Source organism: Brachyhypopomus gauderio, unplaced genomic scaffold (assembly GCF_052324685.1).
Source record: "Brachyhypopomus gauderio isolate BG-103 unplaced genomic scaffold, BGAUD_0.2 sc57, whole genome shotgun sequence".
NCBI lineage: Eukaryota > Metazoa > Chordata > Actinopteri > Gymnotiformes > Hypopomidae > Brachyhypopomus > Brachyhypopomus gauderio.
In genome coordinates, this window is record NW_027506880.1 from 1,271,459 (window position 1) to 1,295,609 (window position 24,151).

At 42.3% G+C, this 24,151-nt stretch overlaps 1 protein-coding gene across 1 annotated transcript in view; it reads right to left on the reverse strand.

Annotated features, from left to right (window-relative positions):
- The window catches only part of scn4aa (sodium channel, voltage-gated, type IV, alpha, a), a 33,242-nt gene extending 9,091 nt beyond the window's left edge, over nucleotides 1–24,151 (reverse strand). The window contains exons 1-13 of the mRNA XM_076987892.1: nucleotides 23,483–24,151; nucleotides 9,160–9,469; nucleotides 8,911–9,031; nucleotides 8,711–8,798; nucleotides 7,077–7,205; nucleotides 6,281–6,372; nucleotides 5,755–5,985; nucleotides 5,565–5,628; nucleotides 5,230–5,371; nucleotides 4,560–4,760; nucleotides 4,253–4,399; nucleotides 1,164–1,278; nucleotides 76–314 (exon numbers count right to left, since the gene is read on the reverse strand). Coding sequence (XP_076844007.1) covers nucleotides 76–314; nucleotides 1,164–1,278; nucleotides 4,253–4,399; nucleotides 4,560–4,760; nucleotides 5,230–5,371; nucleotides 5,565–5,628; nucleotides 5,755–5,985; nucleotides 6,281–6,372; nucleotides 7,077–7,205; nucleotides 8,711–8,798; nucleotides 8,911–9,031; nucleotides 9,160–9,420 — 1,830 coding nt within the window. The 5' untranslated portion in view covers nucleotides 9,421–9,469; nucleotides 23,483–24,151. The remainder of the gene's footprint in view (nucleotides 1–75; nucleotides 315–1,163; nucleotides 1,279–4,252; nucleotides 4,400–4,559; nucleotides 4,761–5,229; nucleotides 5,372–5,564; nucleotides 5,629–5,754; nucleotides 5,986–6,280; nucleotides 6,373–7,076; nucleotides 7,206–8,710; nucleotides 8,799–8,910; nucleotides 9,032–9,159; nucleotides 9,470–23,482) is intronic.

The following is a 24,151-nucleotide window of genomic DNA, read 5'->3' on the forward strand; positions in this document are numbered from 1 at the left end:
ACACTTATGGTTCAGATTTTCTATGTGACCTGGTGAGAACAAGGAAAGTGATCAACTGGCAAAAGCAATGCCTACCAGGTTCCCTGTGCTGAGGACATAATCAAACGTTTCACTCATGGGGTAGTGCTCCATAGACATGAACAGTGTGTTCACCACAATGCAAAGGGTAATGAACAGGTCCACAAAAGGATCCATCATGAAGCAGTTGACCCACTTCTTCAGGAACAACCAGGGACCACAGCAGTCCCACTTCAAGAACATGTCAGCAAACTTGTACCAGACAGGGGGACACGGTCTCTGGGCTGCCTCCAGCTCTGGGAGAGAAAGTTCAGCACATGATGACCATCAAATCATTCCTTCAACTCATCTACTTTTATCTGCAAACTTCATAAATCCGTTCATGCCGGGTCTTCTCATAATACTGCAGATTACCCAGTGAAACTTGGACAGGAAATATGACAACCACAAGATGAGTCTAAACTCAGAACCCACAACGGACCAGCCTGAAGCTTAGCAGTTAGCACCACCACAGCTATGTCAGTAGACCACAGGTATGTCAGTACACCACAGGCATGTCAGCAGACCACAGCTATGTCAGTACACCACAGCTATGTCAGTACACCACTGGTTTTCCAGTAGACCACAGGTATGTCAAAACACCACAGGTATGTCAGTACACCACAGGTTTGTCAGTAGACCTCCCATACAGTATGCTCAACTTCTACTGCACCAGTAAATTTGTATTCAATGTCAGGGTGACGTGTTAACCAGTTCATGCTAACCTATGCAATAAAATATAAAATTACTGTGGCACACTCTGCAGACATAAGTCTGTAGTTATCAACACATCCACCCACCCACCCCCACACCCATACCCACACACACACACACACACACACACACACACACACACACACACACACACACACACACACACACACACACACACACACACAAAATAAAACTGCAAATTCTAAGCACTAACCACAGCTGCACCATAATTAATAATGCAATGTAATCAGTAATGCAATGCAATTTCTAATGTAATTAGCAAAGTAATGTAATTAGTAATGCAATGTAATTAGTAATGTAATATAATTAGTAATGCAATGTAATTACTAAGGTAATGTAAGTGATGTAATGAGCTCTCTTGGAATGTATACCTTCCACCGTGAGGACACTCATGACACTGACAGTCTTCTGACTCAGGCCAGTCTGGTCAATGGTATACTTGGAGTCCAAGGATTTACTGTCTGACTTTTGTTCTTCCATTGATAACTATGAAGAGAGAAACCATATGGACATTGCGAATGTATGATTTAGAAACAGTACTAGGATACGATTTTAAATGCAGTGATATTAACTGTTTTTATTTAAAAAGTGTTTTAAATTATAAAAAAATTTAAAAAGTAGTTTCATAAACTACTAAAAATGTTCCTAGTTTTTTTTCCCTTGTTAGTCTGATCTATTTAAACTGCTTCCTTTGTCTTGTTCTTTGCTGGTTACTGAATGTGTTGGTTTGTTGGTATCTGGTTGTTATAAGTGTGGAATCTTTCTGGTTATTGTTTGTCTGTGCAGCCCGTTCATTATTTCCAGTTTATGCTGTTTATTCTGTCAGGTTTCCCTTTTGTTTGTAAATCATAAATATCCGTGTTGGCCATGTGATCCTGGCTTGTGACCCCGACTCTGATTTTGAATTTGCCCATAATAATCTTCGCTCTACTCAGTGAATGCGTCTGCCTCATCGCTCTATAACCAGCCTACTGAGGACGCAGCGAGAGAGTGAGGCTCTGGTGAGTCTTTCAGCTGGGACAAAACTGAGACTGCTTCCAAGCAGTTTAAGTCTCTGGTGTCCCAGCCCTGGCAAGCCAGAGACAGCAAATCCCCCAGCACTGCGGGTTCAAGTGAGTCTCATCAACTACAGCATATACTGTCTATTCTGGCTACTTTGCGTGACAAGACCACAGCTAAGCACCAGGAGTCTACCCGTCTTGGGAAACGTTACAGGGAGGAATTACCTGTAGTGCAAGACGTGGTAAGATGGAATGAACAAACAATTCACCTCTGGCTGAACATTTGATGTATTCTAAAGCGTGAGCTCTCCGTTCCACTGGCCACCCTGGCTGTACCGCCAGCTCCTGAGGCCCATGTAGGCCCTGTTCCTGAGGCCTAAAACGGGCCTATTCCTAAGGATCAAAAGGAGAGTGTTCCTGTTCCTGAGGCCCATGAGGGGCCATTTCCTGTTCATGAGGCAAAGCCCCTGGACACCCCGGGCCTGCCACTGCTGAACATCACCACCACACATTTCTGCCACAGTCCCGGACCCTCCGGCCCCGCCCTGTTTGGTCCACCTGCTGTTCCCCAGTTCCTGCCCATCCCACCCTGCTCTGTTCCGTGTGTCTTTCCTTCATTCCTGCCCTCGCCGCCCTCTTTGTTTTCCTCAGTTTTTCCTTGCTCTACTCAGTGCATGCATCCGCCACATCACTATGATGCCCCAGATGATATAGAATGTGACGACTGTGGATATGGAGAAGCAGCTGTAATAGGTGAAAAATTCCATAATTATTAAATACTTGAAGTATCCATTAGCTGCATATTTATTTATCCCTGCTCCTCATGTCTATGTTGTTCCTTGCTCGTTAATCCCACCCTGCTTGTCTGTTGCGCTGGTTTCCCTCTGTCTGCCACGCCCGTGTCTTCAAACACAGCACCTGTGTTTAGTTCCATGTATTTATATCCCTGTGTTTCCCTAGTCCCTTGTCGCTTATTTGTGGTTTGGTGTGCTTGTGATTCTATGTTCTGTCATCGCTGCCTTGTGGAAATTGCTGTCGCCGTTGTTTGCGCTTTGTTCTGTGTTTCCTTGCTTTGCTTTGTCGTCGTCTGTTTTGTCATGCCCTTGTATCTATCTAATCTGGATGGCTCGCCTGTTATGACCCCTGTCTGTTACGACTACGATTATGGAATTCCCTGTAATAAATCTCGCTCTTCTCAGTGTTTGTGTCCGTCCCCTCGCTCCGCAGTGCACGCTGCGTTACACAAACAAAACAAACAAATATATAACAAACCCAGAGCAATCAAGACAAAGAAATATATAAACCTATAGCAAACCCACAGCAAATAAAGCTGTTTGAAAAAACCTTAAAATGTTAAGTGTAAAAATAGATGTTTGGTTTCATTGGAAACACCATATAATAATACTGGGAATATTATATGGCCAATAAAACAGAAATAGGCCTTAAAGGGGCAGCAGACCTTAGATGTGAACAGGATTATTTTACACCAAAATTAGAAAAACACATGCCAGTACTAAAGGCAACAACAAACCAGCATTAACACACTAAAAACACACCAAAACACATAAAAAATACACCAAAGACACTAAAAACACACCTGAAATACACAAAAAATACACTGCAGATACACCACAAACACTAAAACACACACAAAACACAGTAAATATACACTAAATACACAATAAAAACAACCCCAAGGCTCCCTTTTCTCGATCAGCTCTGGGACTCTACCAATGATCCAACTAAAAATGATAAATGATCAGTGTAAAGTACGATAACATGCCTGTCATCTTAAAAATCAGTGCCTATAAAAAGCAGCATTACAGAATCAAAACAAAGAGAGTGTAAGCTGATGCGCAATTACGCATGCATTTCACATCATGAAACAGAGAGTGAAGTGCGACACCCCCAGGGTGTAGACAACCAGCACCAATGGGCTGGCCTGGAGTTTGTCCAAGCATCACAGAGGAGAGGACACTGTCATTAAGGGTTTCAGATTTAATGTAAACACAAATGATTTTATTTAACATAAATGTGCTATATTTATTGTGTGACATACCTAAATGTGGCTTTGATACAAAAAGTGCCACAAGTACAAAATGATAAAATACCCCAAAAAGACTCTGAATAGCAAGTGATATTCTATAGTTTTATCTCAAATTACTCTATTCATAGTTCAATCATTTAAAATGTGAACATCTTGTAATCCTAACATCATATTCCCATTATTTGTCAAGTCCACCCCCTCCCTGGTGTCACGGTTCCCACAGTCTTGCTCGGTTTACATTTTGTTCCTGGTATTTCTGGTCTTATTTTGCTCCACCTCTTTGTTTAAATCCCTGCCTGACATGCGTTTCACCTGTTCCTAGTTTATTCCTTCAACGGTTCTGTTATTTAAACCCTGTGTTTTGTATGTCTGGGCCCATGACACATGCAGACTACTAGTTCCAACTTCATACCTTCATACTAGATGGCATTCTGCTAATGGCCACGGAGGTAACACTGCCATTACAGTCCTTTATGACATCAACCCCATCATCCAGCACATCTGACCCTTGGCTTTGGGACATCTGACTGGCCATAGACGCCTTCCTGTCAGCTAGCATCTGCAAATGATAATCAAGAACATCATTAGTGGGAGAGAATACAAGATAAAGAAGTGATATGAACAGATGTGAACATTGCTCTACGCTGTAAAGGTTCTCTGAGTGGCTGTACACTGTTCTGGTGCTGTAGTGTGTCTCCATGGCGCTGTAGTCACCTGACCTGTTGCTGTTGGGTCTTTAGCTGTTCCAGCATTCTCTGAAACTCTTCCTCTTTCGCTTGAGCTTCAGCCATTGTCGCCTGGTTCTGCTCGTCATACGCTAAGGCAACTACAGCCAAGATCAAGTTGATGAGGTAGAAGGATCCCAGGAATATGATGACAATGAAAAAGGTCATGTACGCCTTCCCAGCAGCACGAAGAGTCTAAAGAAAATGCACACAAGTGACTGCTAGAATTACCCCTTTTATACCTCATGATCAGGTTAATTACTGAACCTATCATATAATGTTATAATTACAGCAACATGTGAACTGTAATAATGATAGGCTATATTATTTTTTGGGAGGAATTTTTCTTGGACTCAGTATTTCACAGTCTACTCTGTGGTTGCATGTATTTACACACAATCATTGCACAGCTCAACAGGCACTGCATTTTAAATATATATTAGTACAGATATTAACAAAGTACGTAATATATAGAAAGTCCATATGCATTTTTAGAATCGTTATATCAAAATCACTTTATTGAATTCAAAATAAATGTAAAATTAGTCTTAAACCCATGAAACACAGAGACTAGTGTGTTAAACCCACAGAACACAGAGACTCTAATAAATAGGATCTTGTTGGGAGAGGACAGTTGGTTAACACATGGACTTGAGGTACAGACCATCTGGTAGAGGTTCTCCCAGTAGTCCTGGGTCATGAGCCTGAAGAGGGACAAGAATGCCCAGGCAAAGTTGTCGTAGTTGGTGTAGCCGTAATTAGGGTTCCTCCCGGCCTTTATACATGTGTAGCTTTCAGGGCACTTCCTGTCAAATCAGCAGCAATGGAGAATGCATCTGAACCCTGACCTACACTTGATTACTATTTATCATTTCTTCTTTAGCCTGGTGTTAAATTGTAACATTCCAAAAGAATAGTTGTTCATTTTAATCAGGTTGCAAATGTTATATTAATTTATCAAATCGCATTTCGAAATCTGCATTTGGATGGTAAACTCACCCAGCATCAGAGCTGTTGCCACATAGCAAGGCATCCAAACTGCCATCGAGAAAATATTGATTTTCTGCAAAAACAGGGATAATCATGTAGAAAGCACCTGATACACTGTTCAGTAAAACATGCATTACGGCAAAGCTGTTTTAGTAACCACAATAAGAAAAACCTGTTCAACACTTGAACCTGAAGTCACCTTCATTTTCAATGTAGGCTATGAAGTCAAAAGTGGTATTGTAGTCAGAGGTGGCATCGTAGTCCAGGGTGTTGTTGGGGATAGGCCAGCGTATGCACTTGTGCCGCAGGTTCCCCATGAACAGCTGCAGGCCGATAAGGGTGAACACAGCTAGCGCAAAGACGGTCAGGATAACCACATCACCCATCTGCTTCACTGACTGGATCAGAGCTCGGACAATAGTTTTCAGTCCTGAGAGGATGGGAAGAGGAGTGGGTGGTTGTGGTGAGGGTTATATGACATACTGGGAGGTGGACATAAAAGTGGGCATGCGGTGGTGGGGTTGGCGCATGAGGAATCCAGTTTTAATCGGTTAAGGTTTGAAATGAATGGCAAACTGTAGAGGAGGATGGAAGAGGATGTAGGAGGAGGAAGGGAATGATGGGACACGGAGTACGTTGGTGGGTCAGGAGGAGTTTGAAGTTTCTACCGCTTTTTCCCTGACTGCCACGTTATAAGAAACCAAAAAGGCAGATATGGAACGTACCAGGAATAATGGTGACTGTCTTCAGAGCTCGGAGCACTCGGAACGTCCTGAGTGCTGACACATTGCCAAGATCAACAAACTCTGTGACATACCTAAAAGCAGCAGATGCACAAATATTCGTTGAAATCCAACAAAGTAGCCTAATGATGAGATGCAACTCATACAACACACTCGACACCCGACAACGAGGCACATCAACAGACACCAGGTGCTCCAACCCCAGATTAACTCTTTGCTCCTGTTTATTCATCCACATCTAATTTCTTTCATATTATAACAGGGGAAATTAGGTGTCATGGTGGATATTTGTAACAAATACATGTGGAGACAGAAACATTGGTGCAACCACTCCGCCTACTACTTCTAGCAGCACCACTGACTGACTAACATTTACATTTACATAGAAAGCAACATAACCAACATAACAGCATTTGGAAAGTGTGTTGTTTTAGTTTATGTAATTGCACTGGGGCCGTTGCTGATGTGACCATGCTTTAATGGGTGGTATATTTAGGGTGGTATATCTGTCTACCACGTCAGTAAAATGGAGGCGTTAGCTGACTATCATCGAGAAGGTGTCTGAATAGTATTACCACCTGTTAACAGTTTTCATTTACACAAATAGCGGAAAAGACTGAATTCCCAAGATAAATCACATTTATCTCCAGGTCAGAGCTCTGAAGACTAAACTCACCAAAGTTTGTGTGCAAAATCCACCTTCTTGCCGACTAACTCAAGATTTAATTAGAGTAAGATGGATACATATACAGGCAAAGTGATCGGCTGAAAGACTCACGCCATGACGATCACTATGAAATCCAGCCAGTTCCATGGATCACGAAGGAATGTAAAGGATCCAATGCAAAAGCCTCTGGCCAACATCTTGACTATTGTTTCAAATGTATATATAGCAGTAAAGACATACCTAGAAACAGATGGACAACAGATATTATCAGTACATGTGTGCTATGAAAAATATAATATTAATAATAATAATGTAGAAAGGGAACACACTGTGTTTATAGATGCAACATCCAGCTCAGGTGTAGCAACTCTAGTGACCTGAACATTTTAACGGGAGTTAATTTAAGCCTGGCATTAATAAACTATGCAGGCTGTTCTGGTTGTATTTGCAGCATGGCCCCAGATCTTGCTGCAGTTTACTTTGCACATCTGTTTAGAAACTTTCCCCTGGTGCAGTGTGAAACCTTAAGCATCTTCTGTTTAAAAGGAAAGTGAACTAAGTGAATTAAGTTAAAAAGCTACACCTGGTGTAATGGAGAGAGCTACACTAGGTGTAAAGGTGGGAGTTACACCTGGTGAAATGGTGAGAGCTACACCTGGTGAAATGGTGACCGCTACACCTGGTGTAATGGAGAATGCTACACCTGGTGTAAAGGTGAGAGCTACACCTGGTGTAATGGTGAGCACTATACCTGGTGTAAAGGTGAGAGCTACACCTGGTGAAATGGTGAGTGCTACATCTGGTGTAATAGTGAGAGCTGCACCTGGTGTAATACATCTGGTATAATAGTGAGAGCTGCACCTGGTGAAATGGTGAGTGCTACATCTGGTGTAATAGTGAGAGCTGCACCTGGTGAAATGGTGAGTGCTACATCTGGTGTAATAGTGAGAGCTGCACCTGGTGAAATGGTGAGTGCTACATCTGGTGTAATAGTGAGAGCTGCACCCGGTGTAATTTTGAGTGCTACACCTGGTGTAATAGTGAGAGCTGCACCTGGTGTAATGGTGAGTACTACATCTGGTATATTAGTGAGAGCTGCACCTGGTGAAATGGTGAGTGCTACATCTGGTGTAATAGTGAGAGCTGCACCTGGTGAAATGGTGAGTGCTACATCTGGTGTAATAGTGAGAGCTGCACCCGGTGTAATTTTGAGTGCTACACCTGGTGTAATAGTGAAAGCTATACCTAGTGTAATGGTGAGAGTTACACCTGGTGTAATGGTGAGAGCTACACTTGGTGTAATGGTGAGAGCTACACCTGGTGTAATAGTGAGATCTATGCCTGGTGTAATAGTGAAAGCTATACCTAGTGTAATGGTGAGAGTTACACCTGGTGTAATGGTGAGAGCTACACCTGGTGTAATGGTGAGAGTTACACCTGGTGTAATGGTGAGAGTTACACCCGGTGTAATTTTGAGTGCTACACCTGGTGTAATAGTGAGATCTATGCCTGGTGTAATAGTGAAAGCTATACCTAGTGTAATGGTGAGAGTTACACCTGGTGTAATGGTGAGAGTTACACCTGGTGTAATGGTGAGAGCTACACTTGGTGTAATGGTGAGAGCTACACCTGGTGTAATGGTGAGAGTTACACCTGGTGTAATGGTGAGTGCTACACCTGGTGTAATGGTGAGTGCTACACCTGTCATTTCTCATTTTGTGAGGGATGTGTAAATCAGCACTTACTCCACGATGCCGCTCCAGGAGGGCGGCTCACTCAGAGTCATCAGTATGCAGTTGGAGAAGATGGTAAACATGATCATGAAATTAAACGATGTAATAAAGGGTCAAGGACACACATGAGTACAAATGAATATTATTTACATAAATAAGAGTCTTAAAATTATATTTAAAAGAGAAAACAAAGCTGTTTTGTGAAAAAGGATATGAATTGACAAGAACTCGAATGGCTGCCCTTCTGATAGGATTAAATGCGCTGAAAATGAAGAAAGCTGGATCTGCATTGAACCTGCTGATTGCATTTCCCTTGTCAATCACAATAAATGTCTGCAAAAATAATTATATAGTCAAATAAACAAAAACAGACTGGTGAAAAACATATATTTTAAAGCATGCCTGTAGCTGATTTCAAGGTCTGTAGACTTCAGAATGCTTTAGTTTTCTTGGGTACTAACTTTCTGTGCTTTGTAGAAAGGGTCGAGATCCTCCAGAGGGATGCTGAGCATATCTTCAGGTGGCTCTCCATAGATCATTGGCAGGTTCTTCCCTGCCTCCAGATCAGAGCTGGGCTCTGCTGGTTCAGTCTCCGCCTCTTCATCCTCCACTACATCCTTCTTGCTTTTCTGAAGTTCAGCGAGTCTCTCGATCTCCGCCAACGAGTCCGAGGTAAAGCGATGGAAGACTTCAGGGCCTGAAGGAGGGACAAGGCGAGCCATCCTCGCCTCGTGGAGAGATATCACCTCAGAGCGGGGTCTCTATCTGAAGCTGGGGGCAGAGCAAGATCCTAGCATGTCAGAGACAAACATGACCAAGAGATTTGACAGGAAAGCAAACACTGTCACAAAGAGCAACACATTGCCCAGCTGGGGCCCGAAAGTGAGACTTAATCCTGCACTACACCTTTTACTCAAAGGACAAGAGCCACCACAGAGAAATGTCCCCAGCAACTTATAGTGTTTTATTGTACCTAATTTAAGTTCTGGAATATAATAGGTGCTATTTTAATGTTGTAGATGTTCATTTACAGTTTTTGACGACTGCTAACGTGCATTTGTCCAATCTGTAGTCACATTTTCAAAACTCCAAACACAGTGAACACAACATCAGTTTTCAGTGGCTATACTATTAGTTCAATTTATGCTGTTATGGCACAAAATGCAGTCATTTTACATGTTTTTATAATGCTTAAATTTTCTATACACACAAGGTTATCCAATAACAAAATTCTGGATCGTTTTTGTCTTATTTACAATTGCTTGTACACAGCATGCCAAAAATGAAAACCTAAGGTTCAAAACCTTAAATATCGTATAAAATGCCAAGTTCTGCTAAAACAAAGGCAGCTGAAAAGTTATTACTGTTGTACACATTTTTTGCACATATAGATCAATGAAATGAAGTACAGTAATGTACCAGGTCAGAGAGGAGCAATTATAACAATTTGTCCTGCAATCTCAAGTGCTGGTTTGGTCCTTCACAAATGCCAGATTGGTCCCTATAACAGTGACCTCCTTCTTTCATTTTTGAATAAACTCTACCAACAACTGGTTCCAGAAGCAGAAATGGAACAGGTGGGAGGAAACACCAGGACATTTGTGATGGGACAATGTAGCATTCTGTCATTCTCATGTCATCACAAACTGGTTTATAGACCATCCAAGAGTGATGTCCCTTTTCCTCCCACCCTACTCGCCTTTCCTCAACCCCACTAAGGAACTTTTTTCAGTCTGGAGGTGGAAGGTGTATGATCATCGGCCCCATGACCAAATGTCCCTCCTGGATGCAATGGATCCCGGCTGCAGAGACATTTCAGCCGAAGACTGCCAGGGGTGAATAAGACATACCAAGCTTTTCTTTCCCAGGTCCATGGCAAGGGCCAACATCAGATGTGATGTGGATGAAAACATGTAGCCAACTGCTGAAGGCCATTTAGATTAGACCTAACAAGACTGTTCAGTTTTGTATTCTGTTTTCCCCCTTGTGTGGCTTTTTTTGTATATGTGTATTTTTACACATATGGGACCATGGCTAATTATGTTTACAATTTTTATGTTCTAATTATGTTTAAAATTTACAGTAATGTCCCTAATACAGTAAAATATAACCTTTACTGCAAAACTGTTACTGACTCCTTTTTTGTCTAATCTACATTCCATATAGTACCTAACAGTAAATATCACTCATTGTGTAGACAGTATGTTGCCAAAAATGCACACATTTGAAAAAAAAAGTCCAAATAGAGCGGATTACAGTAAAAATGAACTGACTAAGAAAACAACAGATGTTACTGTAAAATGTCTGTTGTTTGCTGGGAGAGGGTAAAATATTACATGTAATACTGTTTCTGTATTGCCATCAAATGTTAGTTTTTTTACAGTGGTTGTGCAGTGATTGACTATGTTCATCTCGAAAAGAGAATATGTGCTACTGTTTGAAAGAATGATTGGATACTGAACCAGGTTTGCTGTGTTTTAACAAAGTTGTTTGCATTGTGAAATGCAGAGTTGTTATTTAGTTAAGAAAATGCACTTTTGAACACGATATTAACTATTTGGCTATTTGTGTGAGGTCAATGTGTTGCTGTGTTTAGAGTTTTGACAATGTATCACAAGTATTGGGACGTTAGCAGTCGTCAAAAACTGTAATCCTTGGGTTACTACTATGCAGTGTTCTAGTCTTTGTGTTCAAATTCAATAAAAAATATATCTAACAGTTACCCTGGTGATTTCAGCAATTATAAAAGGTCCATGACTGCCTTTTAAAACAGCATCCATGGGTTTAATGGGTTTAACAGGGACGCACAGGGTGAGTCTTAGCCAAATATGGCAAAGTCAACATCACAGTCAGGCAGGGTTGACTGCTATAAAAGGATTATGCCCGTCCTTTCTACTAATACAGACAACATAGTGATCGATCCTGTTTATGTCATCTACGGTGTCTTATTTGCTGTTAACAAATGCCTTGAAGCACAGTTTGGACTTCTGTAGAACTAAGAACAATAGCATTACCTATAGGTCATAAGAAAAATATGATCTAGCCCCAAGCTATAGATTTGCCAATATGGCATGTATTCATGTATTTACATGCATTGCCCCTTTGATTAGAGTCCCATCATTCAGTACCATCTGAAGCAGATAGAAAGTTATTAAAAGTAACACGCTGACTCTGAATATTAGAATACATGCTGGACCCAAGCATAGCTGTGAGCACCTTTGTAACACATAAGCACTGGCCCCAGGCTGCCTCTCCAGCCATAGCACTCTGGCATTTATTGTGCTATATTAAGTGTTTCACTCCTCTTACATTTCAGCATACACCAATGAAACACTCGAGGTCTGAAAAAATATTTCTACATAACATGCATGGATTCTAATATGTGTTTATGGGAAACCTTTGGAAGCTTAATTTCTCTGTAAAATAAAAAAAACTGAGTTGTAAATATGAGACAGAGGCATTTAAAGAATGGATTGTCTGCCTTCCAAGACCCTATCACACTGTTCTGCAACACCCCTTGGTCCAGTCTCTGACCACACAGACCAATATAAAGAGTTGATATATTGCTGTGAGCTTGGACAGGGAACGCAGCACACACGGCAACACACATGTCACACCTTCCTGAGGTTCCACAACTTGCCGGGGCCCTCATGACTACTAGGGCTGAGGTTACCGGGCATCTACTGTCAAATCACTTTAAAGGTATTTGTGTTAACAGCCCATTAAACACAAATGTAGCCTGTGCTCCTTCAGAATCTCTATGACTTAGATTGCTTTTAGTTCTTTCAGGAGCGGTATATCAGCACTACACTGAACAATACCAAAGTATTTTACTGTAATTTCTGACACAATAAAGTTCATAAAAGGAAAATCATATTCTGAATTTGAGAAATTCATAGCCTGTGCTGAAGAATTTCACTGACACAGGGACAGTTTCAGATGCATGCGTAAAACCTGGCGTCCAGGGTCTGAAGGCACAATGCCGTCCACACCCAGACAAGCAGGGATGCCTACATGTTCGTTCTCTTGCCTCGTATACCCACAACCCCCTACCCATACAGCAACCTGACGCCATAAGCCATCATGCTGTGGCCACAGGCCTCCTGTCTGAACCAACCCTCCCACACCACCAAGTAACATTTTAAAAGCCCCTTGATTCTTCCTTGACGATCTCCTGCTCTATCTGCTTCATCAGTGCCAGCTGGCGAGATCCCCTCTCTGGTGTCTTGTGCCTCCCCCACATTCAGATGCCATTTTCCCAGCACTATTAGACTTTACCATGCCATTCTTGGAAGGACATCTAGGTTCTCTTTGCTGCATGGGCTAGATAAGCCTGACTGGAGACCAGAGGCCTCACTCTCCCACCATCTTAAAATAAACGTCCTGCCAACGGCTTTAACATCTTTTTAATACCTTAATGATTTATTGCAGGCAGTTCTGTTTATTGGGTACATTGGAAACATGATGGGATTATTCTAATACATCAAATTAAATCCTCTGCTAATCATTCTGCTCAAGTTAAACATCTCAGAAGTTGTGGGATTTGTGGATGTTCTAAAAACAGTGTCCTTAATTCTAATTGTGGGAAGGGTTGTCAGGTTGCTAACTGCAGATGTGGCAACATAAGAAGTGGTGATGCCCTTTTCATATATTACATCTTACAGATGTCTTACTGATGTCACACTATTAAATTAAATGCAAATCATATGGTTGTTCTTTTTGAAAACTAAGGAGAGATCTCCTTTTGCCACCATGCCCTTTTAAATGTGTCAGCCCTGTGAATTTTTGCCTAGAGCCCCAACAGTCTCTAGAATGGCCACTGCATTTGGTGGAGTTTGTGTGCTCCCAGTTCCTCACAGGGTCACATGCCATGCCTCTGTTTGCTCTCTCAGTGTTCAGTGTTCGCCTCTATGTGGAACCGCCAAAACAAACAACCCCTCCACCCCCGGGGAATTTAGTCACATAAAACAATGAAAACACAGCATGTGGTTTAATTGTTGGTGTAATAATTGAGTTTCTATAAATCCATGGGTATTACAAAACTGAATCGCTGTGACCAAATCATATGTGCTGAAAAAGCTGATTATTGGTTTATTGTTAGTCATTTGTCCCTGTTATGTTGCGTACACATATTTAGACATTGACTTGAATATTGGTAGGTCCACATAGACTTATAATGCATGACTACTGCATTAAAAGTAGAATGGTACTTAGAATATTAATTCCATGTCATTCATAACCATTTTTAAATAAATTACTCTGGACTGAAGCTATAAGATGAAGAGTATAAATATTTTAAAGCAAAGCATAATCTTCATGGTTTAACATGTTTCGTCAGTAAGTGCCGAAAAAAAACATTTGCACTATCTATAAACCCTGAAATAGCAGTCCCTTCCTGAACATGTATCCAGACAACCGAGAGGATGTAAACATCACCCCTTAGATCATGTGTCACTGCCAGTATCCAGATGGTAATCAGTCCGATTACTGAATTTTACTTTGGAATGAAATATAGCGCTATATGGTAAGTTGTGATGGAAACAACTTTTCGTCTGATCTAAACTTTGAGCACCCAAATGTCTGTTCTGGCCAAGCTGCAAGATGGCTAAACATTTTAAGACAATGAAAACCCATTTTACACCACTTTTTTATTGTCTCTATATAAATATTTCATTGAGTCACACCTGTTGTGAAACAGCAAGCATTGCAGAGTACCTACGATAGACCATACTCAGTGTAGTGTTTCAGGCGTAAAACAAGCTTTTAAAACCTTTTTTAAGGTTTTAACCATCAGGATGAAATTAACTGTAACATGTATGTCACCTAAATGGCGTGTTGTCACGTAGGGCAACGCCCCTCTCGTGGCTGCCACTCTGGGTTCCCTCGTGTCTGTGTTCCGTGCCTGTTTACCCTGCCCCGCTCGTTGTCTCTGAGATTCCCTGACTGTCCGCCACGCCCCTGTCATAATCATCCCCACCTGTTCCTAGTTTAGTTCAGTGTTCATATAGTCCCTGTATTTCCCCAGTCTGGTTGTCGGTTGTTTTGGATGTCTGACCGTTTATGTGTTTCTCAGTTTCGTGTTGCCCTGCTGTCGTTTGTTGCTGCCTGTATCGTTATCGCCCTGGCCCTGTCCTGCCCCCCTGTGTCCCGTGTCATGCCGTTCCCCAGGTCCCATGTCCTGTTCTGCCCGGTCCTGTCCCTCTGGTCTGTCCTGTGTCTGCTGTTCCTGTCCCTCGTCATGTGCCGTAGTTCCCTGTCCTGTCCTAGTCGGTGTCCCTGTCCTGTCTGCCCTTGCGTGCCCCGGAGTGGCACGCTTTGAGGGGGGGTTATGTCACGTAGGGCAACGCCCCCTCTCGTGGCTGCCACTCTGGGTTCCCTCGTGTCTGTGTTCCGTGCCTGTTTACCCTGCCCCGCTCGTTGTCTCTGAGATTCCCTGACTGTCCGCCACGCCCCTGTCATAATCATCCCCACCTGTTCCTAGTTTAGTTCAGTGTTCATATAGTCCCTGTATTTCCCCAGTCTGGTTGTCGGTTGTTTTGGATGTCTGACCGTTTATGTGTTTCTCAGTTTCGTGTTGCCCTGCTGTCGTTTGTTGCTGCCTGTATCGTTATCGCCCTGGCCCTGTCCTGCCCCCCTGTGTCCCGTGTCATGCCGTGCCCCAGGTCCCATGTCCTGTTCTGCCCGGTCCTGTCCCTCTGGTCTGTCCTGTGTCTGCTGTTCCTGTCCCTCGCCATGTGCCGTAGTTCCCTGTCCTGTCCTAGTCGGTGTCCCTGTCCTGTCTGCCCTTGCGTGCCCCGGAGTGGCACGCTTTGAGGGGGGGTTATGTCACGTAGGGCAACGCCCCCTCTCGTGGCTGCCACTCTGGGTTCCCTCGTGTCTGTGTTCCGTGCCTGTTTACCCTGCCCCGCTCGTTGTCTCTGAGATTCCCTGACTGTCCGCCACGCCCCTGTCATAATCATCCCCACCTGTTCCTAGTTTAGTTCAGTGTTCATATAGTCCCTGTATTTCCCCAGTCTGGTTGTCGGTTGTTTTGGATGTCTGACCGTTTATGTGTTTCTCAGTTTCGTGTTGCCCTGCTGTCGTTTGTTGCTGCCTGTATCGTTATCGCCCTGGCCCTGTCCTGCCCCCCTGTGTCCCGTGTCATGCCGTGCCCCAGGTCCCATGTCCTGTTCTGCCCGGTCCTGTCCCTCTGGTCTGTCCTGTGTCTGCTGTTCCTGTCCCTCGCCATGTGCCGTAGTTCCCTGTCCTGTCCTAGTCGGTGTCCCTGTCCTGTCTGCCCTTGCGTGCCCCGGAGTGGCACGCTTTGAGGGGGGGTTATGTCACGTAGGGCAACGCCCCCTCTCGTGGCTGCCACTCTGGGTTCCCTCGTGTCTGTGTTCCGTGCCTGTTTACCCTGCCCCGCTCGTTGTCTCTGAGATTCCCTGACTGTCCGCCACGCCCCTGTCATAATCATCCCCACCTGTTCCTAGTTTAGTTCAGTGTTCATATAGTCCCTGTATTTCCCCAGTCTGGTTGTCGGTTGTTTTGGATGTCTGACCGTTTATGTGTTTCTCAGTTTCGTGTTGCCCTGCTGTCGTTTGTTGCTGCCTGTATCGTTATGCCCCTGTACCTGTCCAACCTTGATGGCTCTCCTGTTATGACCCCTGCCTGCCACTACGATGACGAATATGGAATGCCCTGCAATAAATCTCGCTCTTCTCAGCGATTGTGTCCGTCTCCTCGCTCCGTGGCGCGAGCCACGTTACACGTGTAAAGGGCAAATTGGAGTCTGTTCATTCACAGGCATTGTGTAATAGGTATTTAATGGACTTTCGTGAAACGTACGTAATTACATTTATTTTAGCCATATCCTGCCCGATTTGTAAGTATAACGATTTTACAAAGCAACGGTGAGGTGCGGTTGGTAACGCACAAGTGGCAGACTCATTGAATTTGAGCGTATAAATATATAAATAAAATGCGAGATATCGGTCTGATTCTTAAGTAACTAGCTCTAGTACCCGTAACCCTCACCGCTGTTACTTCACTGCCGATTACTTCATATAGCCTATAACCTACTACTATTTTCCGTTATTTTTCAAGATGTAAATATGGGTCCTACCAACTAACAAGCCAAATACACGCGAATCGTTTTCATTGGTAATATATAAATAATTATATAGGAGCCACATATTAAAGCCACATCTGGGCAAGTATGCTATGCCCAGATCACATCTTTAACCTAACCATAGCATGGTTGAAATTGCACGTTGTTCTGGATATGTATGCTTGCGAAATGTAAATGAATTTATGCTGGAATGGTACGTGAGATTATTTTTTATGTCACATAATCTACCAGTGCCTACTTCTAGGAAATCTTGAAAATCAATAATCTAAAATGAATAATCTGTGTGTGTGTGTGTGTGTGTGTGTGTGTGTGTGTGTGTGTGTGTGTGTGTGTGTGTGTGTGTGTGTGTGTGTGCGCGCGTGTGTGTGTGTGTGTGTGTGTGTGTGATCCTATATATTGGTTATAGGCCTATCATGCATATCAAATATATCTGAATATACCAGGTGAGTGTACTGTGGAGGTAATCAGTTGCCATAATAATCCACTTCCATAGACACTATTCGGTAGTTCTGATGTAGTTCCTGAAACTCAACCTGTTTCACATACAAAAATACAATTTTAACCAGATAATCCACACATGGGAATCTCCTCTAATACAGTCTTGCACACAAACTCTGACCACTTTACATCTATAATTCAGCCAGATTAGGTACTGAATTTCTGTTGTATTAAACTTCCAAGCCATTTATTTTGAGTGTAGGTGGTGGAGTGAAATCATAAAGAGTCTGATTTTTGTCAGATTATTCTGTCACACAGACAAAAGCGACATAGCAAAGAATCGTTATCAGCAGTAAGTTTGGACAGTTTTAGGCCTTTTTAAGGCAGTATACAAAAGATCATTTAGCACTTCATGTGTCCACTTTGGCAATATACTTCCAGTATACAGATATGTGAACAAATGTAATTTTGGTTGTGAAAAATATTATTTGTAGATAATATATTAGCAGATTAGGTGAAGCTAGCTAGTTACTTTCAATAGTACGATTCTGAGCAGTATGTTTCTACTGTCTTATATGCATTTTACCAATCACAGTGATCATCAGTTATACCACCTCGTAACTGGTAAAAAAAATACATCTTATCTTTAGCATTTAATTCATCCATCCATCCATCCATCCATCCATTCATCCATACATTTTCATCCCCCCTTATCCAGGTCCGGGTTGGTGGGTGGGGGGGTAGTATGTCTACTCCCGGATGACTGTATTCCGCACCTTATCTCTAAGAGAGACCCTAGACACACTGTGGAGAAAATTAAAAACTTCGGCTGCATTCTCAGTCTTTTGGTCAGTACCCAGAGCTCATGACCGTAGGTGAGAGTTGGAATGTAGATTGACCAGTAAATCGAGAGCTTTGCCTTCTGGCACAGCTCTCTCTGCACCACCATGGTCCGATACCATGTCCACAACACTGCAGCCACCACATCGAGCCATCTGTCAACCTCTTGTTCCTTCCTTCCCTCACTTGTGAACAAGAACCCGAGATACTTGAACTCAACTGTGTGAGTGTATGTGTGTGATTGTATGTGTGTGGGTGTGAGTGAAGGTGTGTGAGTTTATGCATGTAAGTGTAGGTGCGTGGGTTTGTATAAAAGTGCTTACAATGTCTTTCATGTCATGTGCAACTGTAATGTAACATTTGATCCAGCAAGATGAGAAATGTTTTCTCTGTGTGTGTGTGTGTGTGTGTGTGTGTGTGTGTGTGTGTGTGTGTGTGTGTGTGTGTGTGTGTGTGTGTGTGTGAGTGTGTGTGTGTGTGTGTGTAATATAGATATATATCCTACCTTCTTACCTTATGATTCAACAAAAAGTACAGAAACGTCACAGTGAAGTCCTGTACCTGCATGTTAATCTGACATATTGCTTGTAGTACACTTTCCATTGCATGTTACCGTAGGTTTTTTTTCTCTTGCACATAGACAACATGTCCACCAGATGGCGCTATCAGTTATGACTGAAACATGGATTTTGACAGTAGCACCAGTTCAAAGTAACGGGTAACACTTAACATTGAGTGTTGACTAACTAACGTGAAGTAATGCATTAGTTAACATGAAAAACACATGAAATAACACATTAACAATAAATAACTAATGTTAAGCAAACATAACAGTTGCGGCTCCTGTTTTGGCTCTTTGTTGCTTGCACCTTTTTAGAGCTTTAGTGTTTTAGTTTGGAGCCAAAGGGACTAAAGAGCTAAAAACAGTATGGACACACTTCAGTTCCTATGCTGATAGATTCTGGATATTTCCAATTTACCCATTACTTATGTAGGTAAATCAGTACAATGTAATATATTCCTTTAAGGTCTAACCCCCTTTTGCCCAAGGAGAAGGCCAACAATGGCCTATAAAGTGACACTTTTGCTTCATTACAGCTCTGGCCTTTGTTGACTTCCTCTCCTTTGAGGGGAAATCCCTATTACAAGTGATGATATAGATCAGCTCAAATGACGTGTTAGATGGGCCCTTGCTGGGATAGACCAAACGTCAAGAACACGACGTCAGGAACACGACGTCAGGAACACGACGTCAGGAACACGACGTCAAGAACAAAACTTGCTAAAAAGGGACTATAATATGATGCAGTTTCCTTTTTTAAAACAGGGCAGACTGAAGGTAAAAGGTTGAAATTTTAAGAGTGCAAGCATGAGAAATAACTGCTGCTAAATCAAATTGGATTTTATGTGGCAGCTCACCAAGACAGTCACTAAAACTGGATACATTGCACTGGCTGCCAAGACTGGGTATGTTTGTGTTCCTGAAGTGTGACACGCCCTTCCATCTTATAAATGCCAAAGTTTGAAATCAGCGACAAAGTAACGATTGAAATAATAAAGTCTGTAAGCATAGTATGTTCCAAACATGTTCCAGACTGCAAATCTATGAAAGTGTGCCATTGGTCAGGTGGAGGTGCGATGTATAGAATCTGGTTATACAGTATATGGTAACCTGGGTAATGACTAGCACGAAGACCAGAAAGTAAGTGAAATGGTCCCTACAGCTGGCTGAATATTGTTGCAGGTTTGTGTTTAATAATTCACATTTCATTAGCCCACTGACTGGTCTCGCTTAAAAGGGTCTCCAGAACCGTGGATGGACCAGTGTCATTAAATTAGGCTTTTAGATGGAAATAGTGCTTTTTAGCACTGTTGCTTCTCGGTTCTGTGTTTGATTCCTGGTTGTTCTGTGTGGAGTTTGCATGTTCTCCCTGTGCTTGTGTGGGGTTTTCCCTGGGTTTTTCCCAATCCAAAGACATGTGTGTTAGGTTGATTGGCCACTCTAAATTGTGTGTGTGTGTGTGTGTGTGTGTGTGTGTGTGTGTGTGTGTGTGTGTGTGTGTGTGTGTGTTGGCCACGTGATGGACTGGTGACCTGCCCATGGTGTACCCTGAATGGTACCCTGAATTGTTACCTAAGTAACCATTAAAGAGCCCCCTGAGTACAAGGTAATGGCTTGATAAATGCTCCTTATCAAAGAAGTACTGTGTGTTATGGTGGATCACTGTATTGTTGTACCTGTAGGGGTGCTAGAGGAGTATGGGTAGCCCAGAAACAAAAGAGGTCATGTTACCTACTTGGTGCAGGAACCAAGTTGGGAAGTGGGTACTCATACAGTAGACGCAACCCATTTAGAAACAGTAGTGGCACAGTGCTTGTGTACATGAGAGATGTGGTGGAGAAAGAGAAGGTGCAATGGTATATGCAACCTAACCAGGCACAAAGGGTTTATGGTCTGATCCTCCACGAGAATGGAAAAAGATGAGTCAAGAGTTCCACTGACCCACCAGACATGGGAGTCAAACTGGGGACATACAGAATAGACAGACAGAGCTTCAGCAGCTGAGTCACAAGGAATGAGTGGCACTGACGTTGGCACTGAGTGGCACTGACGTTGGCACTGAGTGGCACTGATATCACTTCTGTTGAAGTCAAAGTGAGACGAAAAACAAGAGGGGAAGAGGCACAGGGCAGGAAACTATGAAATAATAGAGGGTGAACAGCCTCCCACAGAAATCCAGAGAGATGAAATACTCTCACAGGGAACAAGAAGCAAGGAGGTTAACATGTTGCACACACGAAAACTTCACAAAGGGCAACCTTTGCGAAACCATTATATTAGCAGGTGGCCTTGTAGACATTAATGCTGCTGACTGCTAGTTCCTTTATAGTGCATGTTCTGCCCCTGGTGGAACCGTGGCAGTGCTGCAGATTGCATATCTGCCTTCACCATTTGTAGGGCAAATAGATTATTTGGCTTCTGGAACTGGGGGAGCTCTGTCTCAAATATAAGCTTCACCACCAAAGCTTCATCCTTGTGTGTTCAGGTCCTTGTGAGTACTGCGGAAAGTCATTGTGATGTGGGGAAATCATGTGGGGATTTTTATGGCTGTGAAGAATGGAGACATTTGCCGGGGGGTACTCTTCATCCAACTCTTGTACTGGCAAACCACCACAACTTAGAATTTCTTAGGTCTGCAAAAGGTTTAAACCATAGACAAGCACAATGGTTCTGTTTTTCTCATTTCAGTTTCACAGTCACATACTATCCTGGCTCCAAAAACAAGAAACCAGATGCAGTCTCACGGAGCTAGGAAAGGAACCTAATGAACAGGTCAGTGATCCCATTACTTACCCAGCACTTATTGTAGCTTCCATTATATTAATGATAATGGATGAACACAGAGAGATAAATCAATCTGTCTCTGCCAAAATGCCCTCCTAATGAGGAATTCATTCCTCCTTTTGTGAGACAAAGAGTGAGTAAATTCAGCAGATACATTTATGAATTTATCAAAACCTATAATATATGTGCACATTATTGGCAGCTCCTAGCAGGGTGTTCAGAGCCATTACAGATTCACTAACATCTGAGGTCACAGCTCACTATTGACTTTATCACAGACCTCCCAAACTCATAAGAATTCACCCCCATTTCAATAATAATTGACAATTTAAAGACTGGATACTGAATCCTGTGATTAAATCAAGATCTGTTCCATCACATATTCTGGTTTTCTGTAATACTAGAAGGTGTCTCCAATTTACTTCTCATGTGTGGAAGGCTTTATGTGCTCAAGCTAAACCTGAGTGGATGTACATGTGAGGTTTCAAAGGTCTGTTTGCAGGCTGCCTATACAAGCAAACTGGCAATGTGAAATTTTCTTGTAAAATCTATTGCCCCTTTCAAGGTCTTAAAGTAAGTCACATCTGTTCCTTGTAGAATACAGCTTATAGTTTTGTATTGTGCATCACCAACTTTCCATGTTTCCCTACTGAAGCCATCATTTGCCTCCTCTCAGGTGGGAACTCAGGCTCTACCACAAATATAGTGATCACATTCCGGGATTCCCGGCACCACTCTGGCCGTATGTGCTACATGATCGACTGTGGAGGGGGCAGAAACTAGCCTGATTTTACCAAATGGTCCTCATTATCAGCTTTATTTGTAATTTATTTAATCTGTTTAATTTTGCCTGTTTGGTCATGCCTTGAAATCATCAGTGACTTTTCGTGTTTGTTTTGAGTCCAGTGTTGAGTCTTTGTTTTGGATTTCGGTTAATGAACTTCACTCTTTGATTTTGTACTGTTTCTCTGCTTGGATTCTTGTATTGTCACTGATCTTGCCTGTTTTCAGCTATATTATAATAAATAATATTAATATCAATTACTATATATCATATACTGTATACTGGCCATTGTGGAACTGAAAATGAATGATAATTACACTAATGCTCATCGTCACTGACCTCATCAAGCACATCAGACATCTAATATTAGTGAAGATTATTATTCTTAGCTGTAACCCACCCATGTAGCTACTTTCATATGAGATAAATGAGATGGCAGTCAATCCTGCCAAGCACCAAGGTGTAGTGTCTATACTGCTAACTGCTAACTTAGCTAGATAGCGCGTTAGTTAGATAATGTACAGAGGTACTAAGAACTCAATCAGTTAGACAGTGAGTGAAAATGTCTCTTCATGACCAGCCTGCTATGATGTCTGGAAAACATTTATTTTATTTAGCACAAAATTATATAAAAATTAAATGAATATAAATGCCTTCCAGCCTATCAATTGTTTTGCTGGTAGACACAGTATGCATACAGAAAGTTAGGCTACACACTAAACATGCATGAGATTGGAGGGAAGGCCTTTGGAGTTCACAGAAAGGACAGGAGGAGGTGGACTCCTTCAGCAGGAGTTAGAAACAAAACAAAACTGTAATATCTAGAAATGTTATGTGGCAACGGTCAAGTCTTACCCTACAGACTATCGCTCTGATCCAGCAGGCTATTAAAACAGGGCAAACCTGTGTATAATTCTGGGTTGCATATTTAGTATATCTGGTGAAGAGTTGACTACTGATTGGTGTCTGATTGGTGATTGGATGCCTCTAAGTTTATTTCCCCCAAAAGATTGTAATCATACTGTGACCCGAAACTGGTGCTTCTTGGTTGATCTTTTATTTTTTTGTATTTAAATTGTTTTGTTTTGTTTGTTCCGCCATTAATAAACATAACTCTAAAAAACCTCCTCTCAAAAAAAGGCTTCAGTGAGCATCGTCTCATTAATTTATTTTAGCGTTATGGTGTATTGGTAGGAAAAACCCAAGAAAAAAGAGTATAATTGAGCAAATAAATGTTCAGATGTGAGCTGGCAGAAAAATGTGACCTACCTTGAAGTACAGAAGATCAGCGTTGTAGACTAGCAATAATCCAGAGTCCAAACAGCAATAGTCCACAACCAACACAGGAGATTAGTATCACCAGCACGACCGTAAATCTTTTTGCCTGCCTCAAAAGAAAAGAACTTGTACTTAAGGAAAGGTACTTGTATTTAAGCTCATAGACACAGGAGTACTTGTAGTAATCAGAAATCAAACCAAGAACAGCATACAGAGATTCACTTCAGTGAGGTAATAAGATTGGATTTCTGGTATTCGACACCCAGCAGAATCGCACACTGAAGAGTCCTCAAAGTCCACCCTCTCCTCAGCAAGAGAAAACTTATCATTAGCAAAGGCTTCTATTCCTGACTTCACTCATAACAAGCCTCGGCAATGTTCTCATTTGACGACGTCTAAGCAAATCACGGACTCGTAAAGCAACAAGTTTCAGTACAGGGACATCAAGGCCATATATGAGAAGTATACAGGAGCCTCACAAGCAGGCAAGCACCTCTCATAAAGCCTTAGATGCATCTACCATCAAGGATGGCAGTGCCAAAGTGTTCCACATGCTTATGATAAGATTAAAATCCTTGTTGTTAGTATAACAGCACTCTGTTAGTCTTGAATGAAGAACATGTTTGTTTCAGGCATAAACTGCCCATGCCCCCCTAATCT